This window comes from Mesoplodon mirus (genome assembly GCF_964341445.2).
Source record: "Mesoplodon mirus genome assembly, chromosome: 4".
Classification (NCBI taxonomy): Eukaryota; Metazoa; Chordata; class Mammalia; order Artiodactyla; family Ziphiidae; genus Mesoplodon; species Mesoplodon mirus.
Genome location: NC_138979.1, coordinates 100,751,563 through 100,762,466, shown reverse-complemented (window position 1 = coordinate 100,762,466; position 10,904 = coordinate 100,751,563). Strand labels below are relative to the sequence as shown.

Here is a 10,904-nt window from a genome sequence, read left to right as displayed (position 1 = left end):
TTACTTAATTGGGAATTAAAGGAAATCTCACCCTGAAAATGACTAAGATGGAGCTCTTTATTTTGTTTGCAGTTAAGTTAGAGAAAGCCGGCTTGATAAAACAACTCTTCAGAAACATTTGGCAGTCGGTTGAATAGACTGGGATTCTAAACAGGGAATTCCCAGAACTCTTAATTTTCAGTTTAGTTGGAGATCATCTCACTGATACAAAAAGGCAAATTAAAGAAAATATAGCTGGGCAAGTCAATCTTTTAATATCATTTAGGTGGCAGACCAGTTTTTTGGAGAATTAAAAGTAACTGTTTTTGTCTTGCAAATCTCTACAAATCAGAAATGTAAATACAGTCCACAGTGACTGAGACTGAGCCTAATTCACTCAATCAGGTAGAACCTGAAACCAAGGGAGAACAAAAAAGGGAAATAAGGCCTTTTTAAACTCAAACCACTGGAAAGGCTCCCTCAGCCCAAATCTGATTCATAGCCTCCTTAATGGTTTATCAAGGACAAATACAAATCTTAAAAGTCTTTTCCACAAATAGTTAAAGCCTTAGTCATCTGAGTAAACAAATTTAACTTATTCCAACTGTTACTTACAAACTAGTAAGTTTATATTGTAATACCTGATTCATAACTAAGTGTTAAAGTGAAGCTATGAGATCTCTAGTTTTGACTGTTTGTATGTCTGTATGTACATTATACATATGAGATGTCTCTACCTCCAGAAAATATTATCAAAACTAAATTTATAAAAGAGTTCTATCTAACTGACATAAAAGTAAGTGCTTACAAGTTAAATGTTTCTAAATATAAAGGAAGCAGGCCAGAATGACTTTCAGGTTCATGTAATCTAGGAAATATTAATATTAAATTAATATCTGGTATTAAAGCTAGCTTAAGCTTGTTGATTTAATCAACATAGACGTGTCTTACTTTTATTGTACCTAGGTATACTGAAGGTCAGTAAGTTCATGTTATTTCTATTGCAGAGTTTATCAGCAAAAAAAAGAAAAGAAAAAAGAAAAAAATTAACTTGGTATGATGATATTTTCATAAGTTATAAAATAAAGATAAATGAGGTAAGAATTTTCATATGCACTCTAGGAATAATTATGTTTTGGGTGTGTCCACCTAAAATAGTTTCTGCACATTTTTTTTTTTTTTTTTGGCTGTGTTGGGTCTTCATTGCTGCACGCGGGCTTTCTCTAGTTGCAGCAAGTGGGGGCTACTCTTCGTTGCAGTGAGCAGGCTTCTCATGGTGCCTTCTCTTGTTGCGGAGCATGGGGCTCTAGACGCGTGGGCTTCAGTTGTTCCAGCACATGGGCTCAGTAGTTGCGACACGCAGGCCCTAGAGCATGAGGGCTTCAGTAGTTGTGGTGCGCAGGTTCAGTAGTTGTGGCGCACGGGCTTAGTAGGCTCAGTAGTTGTGACGCACGGGCTTAGTTGCTCCGCGGCATGTGAGATCTTCGAACCCGTATCCCCTGCATTGGCAGGCGGATTCTTAACCACTGCGCCACCAGGGAAGTCCCTCTGATAACTTTTAGATCATACTGTTACTCAAAAAACTGTGTTTGCCTCTTGAGCCAAAAGATACAACCAAGCCAAAGACTGGGAGAAGGAAGGATTTATTACTTGCAGCAAGTTGAGAGAACGCCAGGGATCTTTCCCAAAGCACTGTCTCCCCAAACAGCAAAATTGGGGAAGTTTTAAGCTAAGGGTACATGCCTTGGGTGGGGCTTGGGTGGTGTATGCATATTCATGAAGGGGCTTGAGCAGAGGAGAATTCAGCATAGAACTGGGGCAAAGGTCAACAGAGTCCAAGCTTCAGTTGATTGAAGTCAGAAAAGGTCAACATCATCATTCCATCCTCTACCTGGGTGGGGTCCTTAGTTCCTGCAGAACTCAAAGATATGTATCAGATTGTTATGTACATCCCTTGAGAAGGGACCAGGATCTATTTTATCCCTGAACTATTGTTTCTTGACTGTTTTTCCTTTGTTCCTGTATTCTCTCATTTCCCTTAAGATCATTAATTACTGAGACATGTTTAAGGGCAAGCACTGTGGCCAGGCTTAGACCACAAATTGACTTAGGCCCACAATGGCTTCTCTTATGTCAGGAAAGCCATACCTGGTTCTCTTTCTCCGGGGACCCTCTCCCCTATCTGCTTACAATACCACTGAACTAGGTAAGTAATTACAAAACTCTAATGAAAAACATGATGACTTCATCCAGATCAATAGGAATTAATTACCTGGGGCTGAATGAACTGATAAATATGGTTTATAATGTTATGACTTTTTTCTGAAATATACTGGCTAAACATCTTGAGGCAGTTGATCATATATTTATCTCTACATAGAATAATTATAATAGAGCAACTCTAGATATGGGAAGAAGCAACAAGGGAAAATACTTCCTGGATTATAAGAGACTAGTAAGAAAAGAGAGCCAGAGAATTTCAGATTATCAACAGGGCCTAATCCAAAAAAAACCCCAGCACATTGAGTGGCCTATCAACAGAATCCTCACCTGATCCAGCAATGAGCCTTCCTAGGGTAGTGGGGCAAAATCGGTCATGAAATGCCTACCAAATGTTGGTCAACTTTATGTCCAAGAGGGGGTGCTGTGGACAAAGAATGTCACCAGCCATTTTATTATAGTAAATAAAGGATGTTGAGGCCATCAAGCCATCAACTACTGCAGCTGCTCCTGATGGCTCACCTGGAGGGAATTCAGGATGTAGAAAAAAACAGGTTACTGACCCTAGATTGTTAAGGTTCATATCAAAGGAATAATTTCAATAAACCCAGACTCTTGTCTCTTCCTATTCACAGAAAAAGGCTAAATTCATTAACTTGCAATGCCTGGTTTTCTCTAATTAGCACTAATCTTTTGATGTTCTGACTACCTCTTTGTTTATGTTTGTTTTTTTGCAAAAACTCCTCTATATCCTGGCACCTCCCTTACCTCTTTGCAACAGTCCCTCAGAGTTATCTGAGAGGCTGTATCCTGGACTTAAGTCCTCAGTAGGCCCAAATAAAACATAATTTTCAACTTTTAGGTTGTGTATTTTTTTTTTTTTCAGTCAACTTGTCTTTCCTTAGATTTGGGGATAATTGGTTGCCCTGCAACCTCAGGTCACTGATGGGTTAAAGAAAATTGTAAATTTTCAGATTATCTGAATTTTTAAAATTGTTGTTATGAAGATGGGAGCAAGACTTTTCCAGCTTTCTACATCCTAAATGGAAGATAGAAGTTTTATTCTGCTTTTTTCCCCTAAATTTTTCTCTCTGTGCTGTTCAGATATTTTCTGTTGACCACTCTTTGAGTTCACTCACCCTGTCTTCTGTTTTATCCAGTTCGTTAAACCATTTTAGTTAGTTCTTTTTATTTTATTTTTTATTTTTGGCTGTGTTTGGTCTTCGTTGCTGCATGTGGGCTTTCTCTAGTTGCAGCAAGTGGGGGCTTCTCTTGTTGTGGAGCACGGGCTCTAGGCACGCGGGCTTCAGTAGTTGTGGCATGCAGGCTCAGTAGTTGTGGCTCACTGGTTCTAGAGCGCAGGCTCAGTAGTTGTGGCACACAGGCTTAGTTGCTCTGCGGCATGTGGGATCTTCCCAGACCAAGGCTCGAACCCTTGTCCCCTGCATTGGCAGGCGGATTCTTAACCACTGTGCCACCAGGGAAGCCCAGTTAGTTCTTAATTTTAATCCCTAGAATGTGCATTTATTTTTTACAAATTTTAATTGTCTTTTCTAAATCTCCATCTTTTCATCTATTTCTCCACCTTTCCCCTTATTTTCTTGAAAAGACTAATCATAGTTATGTTAAAGTCCCTGTTTGGCATTTCTAATATCTGAGTTGTTTACGGATTTGTTTCTATTATCTGGTGTTTGTTTTTTTTTTTTCTAAGAATGTCTTGTTCTTTTAAATTAGACGCTGGACATTGTAATTGAATATTTGTAGAGGCTCTGGATGATATGTTATATATGCTTAAAGAAGGTTAGCATTTCTTTTGTCAGGAAGATAGGGTAGAAATAGACTGACGTGATTCTGTTGAGCCTTTGTTTTATGTTTGTTATTTCGGCTTTGTCTTTCCCCTAGGGCACAGTGTTTATTCTTAAGGCATGTTTCTTATTACTAGGCTGTGGCCCCTTTAGGGTCTCAATAGAAAGCCTGATGTGTTTATCAAGGTCCAAAACAAACATTTCTCTCTCCAGTACAACATAGTTGCTGAAATCTCTGCTCAGATCTTTTTTTTTTTTAGTATATTTATTTTATTTATTTATTTTTGGCTGTGTTTGGTCTTCGTTGCTGCACGTGGGCTTTCTCTAGTTGCAGCGAGCGGGGGCTACTCTTCGTTGCGGTGCCCGGGCTTCTCATTGAGCTGGCTTCTCTTTGTTGGGGAGCACAGCCTCTAAGCTCATGGGCTTCAGTAGTTGTGGCACGTGGGCTCAGTAGTTGTGGCTTGTGGGCTCTAGAGCGCAGGCTCAGTAGTGGTGGCACATGGGCTTAGCTGCTCCACGGCATGTGGGATCTTCCCTGACCAGGGCTCAAACTCATGTCCCCTGCATTGGCAGGCGGATTCTTAACCACTGTGCCACCAGGGAAGTCCATCTGCTCAGATCTTTAAGCACTCCAAATACTGTTTTTCACTGAGTTTCTTGGTGTCTTGTTTTGAGCATCTTAAATTTTTGAGTTGGCCAATGACTTTGAAATTTGGTTGCAGGTTTTTAGGCTCCTTCTTCATTATTCTTTTCTTTTTATGATTTTTTTCCTTCAAAAAGACTGCTTGAGCATTATTTCTCTGCATTGTGATTTGAAAAATAAAATGCCTTTAGAAAAAGAGCTAGGATGAATGTGGAACTCAACTGGTATGCTTCCCTTCTATCAAGAATCAAAAACCTTCAAGTCCTGCTTCCACTGATTGCTCTGCAGTGCTTTCACCTGTTGACTTATATATTTGTCTAGCCTTTTTAGTTGTTCTCAGCAGGATGGTTAGTTAAGTGTAAGTTACTTCATTAAGACCAAAATTGGAAGTTTCTATATGCTCTCTAGTTCCCCTTGCTTGTACTAGTAATCAAGGAGAGGTCAAAGCAGGAAGGATAAAATCATGTATTATTTATACCCTACTTATTTCCCAGATGGGTTTGTGGCAGACCACCTGGTTTTCCAGGAGCAACCCCTAGACTTTAGGAGAGCTCTAAGGCCAAGCTTCCATGGAAATGACCATAGCTAGCCTCCAGTCCTGACTCTGCCCTAACCAGCTGTATGACTTTAGACAAATTGCTCGTTTTCTTTGAATATAATTTTCTCTGTACCTAAAATAGGATTAGTAGTTGACTTGCTTACAGGAATATTATGAGGATGAGCAGTGAAAGTACAGGAAAATCTTTTGAAAAACTGTAAAAGGCTGCAGAGACAGAAGCACCTCTTATGTTTCACCCTACAGCCCAGAAATAGAACAGAACCAGGAGTGAGGATCCCAGGATATTGGTTTGGCTTAGCCACTAACTAGCTGTTGACTCTGGGTAAATCATTTCATTCTTCCTGATCTGTACTTTGAGAGTTTATCAAACTGTAAATGATGAGAGAAAAAGAAAACATTTAAACAATGAAGCCCAAGCCTGTGAGCCAGCAGTTACTCAAGGGGAGGTATCAGCCGGATTAATTCTCTTCCTCTCCGCAGTTGGGTGTTATCAATTGTACCTGCATTTAAAGGAAACTTGGATCTGCTGGAAAAGTGAGATGAGTGCTGTAGCCTTCATTTAGAAGATGAACATGGATTTTTCGCACCTTCTAGAGGAAAAAGAAAGAGGGAAGAGGGAGGGCAAGAGAAGACAGATGTGATCACTGGCATCATTTCACCTGGACTGAATGCTAGGCTCTGTGCCTATAACTATACCTGGGCTTGACCCCAGAACTGGCGATTTTCTAAGGTGAAAATGAAAACAGAGATAAAGTGTGAGCTAGGATGAGTCAGAGAGACTTCACAGTCATACTGAGATTGTAATCAGATGTCAGCTTGAAAATATCTTTAATTTTCCTGAGTTTCTATAAGAATGTACAATAGTAGTCTACAACTGCAAGTTTATCTACTGTTTTTCAAACTCTTTTTCTGTATTAAATTACTTAATTTTCCTAATCATCTTGTCAAATGGCGTTGGGCAGTTAGGCAGGGCAGGAATAACAGAAGGGGCCCAGAGAGGCAAAATGAGTTGCTCTAGGTTGCAGAATATAACAGACGTTTACTCTGGTAGGGCTTTTATGTTTGTGTGTGCGTGCGTGTGTGTGTGTGTGTGTGCGTGCGTGCGTGCATGGAGCTAGGGAAATAGAGATATGTTTTCCTATGTTGGTGATTGTTATCATCATCTACATACCCAATAATCTAAGCCAGAAATCTGTGTTTGCTCGTTTCACTTATTTTACAAATCTTTATTGATTGCCTAATATTGTGGCAGGCCTTGAGCCTGGGGATACAGTGGTGAACAAGATAAAGAGCCTGTGCTTGATGAGATCATGGTCTACTGGGAGACAAGTAAACATTTAGAGCACTAAATGCTCTGTAGTCTTCTGCAAGAGCATGTTGCAGTAGGGGTGTGGGGAAAGGGGATCTTAAGTCTCATCTGGAGGGAATCATGGAAAGCTTCATTGAAGAGAGTAGCCTTGCAACAGAGACTTGAAGGTGGTGTAGGAATTTGCCAGGTAAGTAAATAGGAGCAGGGTGTTGGAGGCAGAAGGAACAGCATCCACAAACAGTCACACAGGCACAAGGGAACATTAAGTGTTTAGGGAACAACATACAGCTCAGTATTACTGGCAGGTAGGAGCAGGTAGAAAATAGATCATTTTGAACAATTTTCAAGAATTAACTTCCCCCTTTCATTTACTCCCTTATGCCCGATTAGTCACCACATCTGTAGATTTGTTTCCTTCTCTCCATCTACTGCTTTGGTTAGAGCCTCACCATGTCTGACCTGGACTATTGCTTTTGTCTCCTGACTGGTCTCCCTGTCCCCGGTGTGCATCCTTCCAAACCATTCTCCTCTTGCCTCTGCAGTTGGTTCCAAATAAGCCCAAACTTTTAGTCTGGCTTACAGAGCCCATCTCCATCTGGCACTTGACTGCATCTCCAGACTTATTTCTTGATAAACTACCACCGTCTCATTCACATTTTCCCCCTCCATTCCTTAACTAATTTCTTACTTTATTTTGTCCCTCCTTCATTAGTTTCTCAAAAATTTGCCTCTGTTCTTTAGCTATTTTTTAAACATCTTTATTGGAGTATAATTGCTTTACAATGATGTGTTAATTTCTGCTTTATAACAAAGTGAATCAGCTATACATATACATATATCCCCATATCTTTCCCCTCTTGCGTCTCCCTCCCGCCCTCCCTATCCCACCCCTCTAGTTGGTCACAAAGCACCGAGCTGATCTCCCTGTGCTATGCGGCTGCTTCCCACTAGCTATCTATTTTACATTTGGTGGTGTATACATGTACATGCCACTCTCTTACTTTGTCCCAGCTTGCCCTTCCCCCTCCCCATGTCCTCAAGTCCATTCTCTAGTAGGTCTGCATCTTTAGCTATTTTTTACAGCCTCCTTAGTGTGTCAGGGAAGTCTTCACCTCTGTGCCTTTGTTTCAGTTTCTCCCTCTGGTGGTATATCTTTCCCCTTCTCCATCAGTGATTCCCTACTTACCTTTCAAAACTTTCCAGACTCAGGGCCAATGTTACCAACTCTGTAAAGCCTTTCTTGACATATGTCTTTCCTCACTGATTTGTAATTCCTTCATGGCAGGGGCAATATCCCATTCATCTTTGTGTCCTCAGCACCCAAAACTGTGCCTGGGTGATGGTGAATACTTAACAAATATTTGTTAAATGGATTAGTAAAAGACTTCCTAGCGGTCATTTAGAATTGAATCATGTACAGTCCTTCATTCTGTTGTTTTCTAGCAAGTGTCTTTCCTGTACAAAATGATGCTAAGTTTTCTGAGTACAGAGATCCTTCTCTTATTTTTCTTCTCCATACTACCCCGTGCCTAGTTCTGTGCTGGGCAATGCTCCTGCTGATGTGCCTGTTAGGAATTCCTGCAGAATTCTTAGACCTGACCCTGCAAAATAGTCTTTAGAACATATAAATATTTAACTTGAGAGTTGCACTCCTCCTCTACAGAGAAGGGCAGGAACAGCAAAGGAGGGCCCAGGGCAAAATGGGCCAATCAGGAAATCCTTCTCTCTCATTTCCAGCCCATCCCTTTAGAGTCAAGGTCTCGTGGAGCTGAATTTTTCCTTCTGTCCTTCACTGAGGCACCAGAAGGAATCCTATAAACTGGAGTAAGTAATGGTCTTGGAGGAGGGCAGGAAGCTGATTTGCCAGATTTCTTAATTGATCATATTTAGACCAAATTCAAGTAGTTCTGTGCCTATACAGGAAAGTCCTGATTTAAAAAACAAAAGTTGTTTGTTTATGTATGTTCAATAAAATTATATTTAAATGGTTGAAGAGATCACAGTAAAAAACAAAAAACAATTCCATAAAATTGAAGGAAAATTTCTACAAAGTAAAAAAAATCTCAGATGAACCTATATTATAACTTTGAATGTTTGTCTATTAAGGTTGCTTATAGTGAGGCTCAAGTGTTTGTTTCTTTATTCTCTCATTTTGTTTTAAAACTTTCTTTCCTGGGGATAATTAACATTCATACTGATTATTCTACGTGTAGGTTTCTTTTATTTATCTCATGAGGTACTCTCTTAGATGCTCCAAAAACAATTCTCATGCTACATTATAGTCAGGAACTGGAAAGTCTGTTAATCTTGGTTTCTCAGTAATATGTTGGGGGCTGTGGTCTTCCCAGCCCTCTGCCTCCTTGTTTTCTTCTTACTCAGCACAGCTCAGTGGGGCCACCTGGAGGCTAACAGGAGTAGTTGCCCTCTAACCCTTTCTTTTTTTTCTTTTTTTTTTTTTATTAGTTTCTGCTTTATAACAAAGTGAATCAGTCATACATATACATCTGTTCCCACATCCCTTCCCTCATGCATCTCCCTCCCTCCCACCCTCCCCATCTCACCCCTCCAGGCGGTCACAAAGCACCGAGCTGATCTCCCTGTGCTCTGCGGCTGCTTCCCACTATCTATCTACCTTACGTTTGGTAGTGTATATATGTCCATGCCTCTCTTTCGCTTTGTCACAGCTTACCCTTCCCCCTCCCCATATCCTCAAGTCCATTCTCAAGTAGGTCTGTGTCTTTATTCTCGTTTTACCCCTAAGTTCTTCATGACATTTTTTTTTTAATTCCGTATATATGTGTTAGCATACGGTATTTGTCTTTCTCTTTCTGACTTACTTCACTCTGTATGACAGACTCTAGGTCTATCCACCTCATTACAAATAGCTCAGTTTCGTTTCTTTTTATGGCTGAGTAATATTCCATTGTATATATGTGCCACATCTTCTTTATCCATTCATCCGATGATGGACACTTAGGTTGTTTCCAGCTCCGGGCTATTGTGAATAGAGCTGCAATGAACATTTTGGTACATGTCTCTTTTTGAATTATGGTTTTCTCAGGGTATATGCCTAGTAGTGGGATTGCTGGGTCATATGGTAGTTCTATTTTTAGTTTTTTAAGGAACCTCCATACTGTTCTCCATAGTGGCTGTACCAATTCACATTCCCACCAGCAGTGCAAGAGTGTTCCCTTTTCTCCACACCCTCTCCAGCATTTATTGTTTCTAGATTTCTTGATGATGGCCATTCTGACTGGTGTGAGATGATATCTCATTGTAGTTTTGATTTGCATTTCTCTAATGATTAATGATGTTGAGCATTCTTTCATGTGTTTGTTGGCAGTCTGTATATCTTCTTTGGAGAAATGCCTATTTAAGTCTTCTGCCCATTTTTGGATTGTAACCCTTTCTTAAGGGGACTGAGGAGGGTCCTTTTTAGTCCGGGTCCTGGAGCCCTGGGTGAGCCACTGATTCATTTCAGTTCCCTTGCCCTTCATTTCTCTTTTCCTATCTTATTTCCCCTTCCTTTGCTAGTCACAATAGGAAGTAGAAGTCTATATTTCATTGTTTATTATTTTAGAACTATGTTTCCAATTTCTCAATTCTCAGTTCTTAAAGAAATCAACTAAATCTCTAAATATTTTTAGTTTTGTTTTCCTGTGGGTAACTGGCCCTAAAAGTTCTATCCGGCCCCATATTATAGAACAACTAATCTTTCAGCCTTGGCTCTGAATTTGTTTTTCAGGAGAACAGAAGATGGAGAAAACAAATGGAAGAGAGGGCATTGCTCTGTCCACAGTGGAGACTGGCATAGAGAACCCAGGGCTGGAGCTCACGGTAACTCACCAGTTTAGTTTCTGCACATCTCTGTGGGCTGATACATGGCCTCATGTAGGGTCTTTGGTTGCTTGCAATCCCTATCACCCCTGGCAGGGCCTTATGACTGACCTCAACTCTACCTGTGCTTACAGGAAGAAGGAATAAATCCTGAGGGAACCAGGAGGACTGAAGAGCAAGGACACAGCCTTGGGGATGGATTGGAACCCCCCACTCAACTGAGGTACAGGTGTTCTGGCATTGATTCAGTTAAGGCCTAGGGTTGGCTAGTATGGTTGGTGGACTCAGAAGAGGTCAAACTTGCCCTGTTCTCAGGAGCTTATGATCTTGTTGTCGAAATAAGACTCACAGCCACCTGCTGTTACCAGGTGCACATATACATTTTTATGTAATTAATTGTTACATAAACCTGTGCCATAAGTAATGAGTTCAGTGATATCAGTGTTGGTTGGACCGGCAACAAAAAGAACAAAAATGTGAAAAACAACAACTAACATTTATTGAGTACTTACTATTGTGCAGAATGCTTTATGAAATTAATTCATTTAATTT

General features: G+C 40.4%; 1 protein-coding gene across 1 annotated transcript in view; it reads left to right on the top strand.

Annotated features, from left to right (window-relative positions):
- Positions 1 to 5,864: 5,864 nt before the first annotated feature.
- The window catches only part of SLC28A2 (solute carrier family 28 member 2), a 42,680-nt gene continuing 37,640 nt past the window's right edge, over positions 5,865 to 10,904 (top strand). Inside the window, exons 1-3 of the mRNA XM_082619953.1 lie at positions 5,865 to 5,936; positions 10,261 to 10,352; positions 10,487 to 10,575. Of these exons, the coding sequence (XP_082476079.1) occupies positions 10,272 to 10,352; positions 10,487 to 10,575 (170 nt within the window). The 5' untranslated portion in view covers positions 5,865 to 5,936; positions 10,261 to 10,271. The remainder of the gene's footprint in view (positions 5,937 to 10,260; positions 10,353 to 10,486; positions 10,576 to 10,904) is intronic.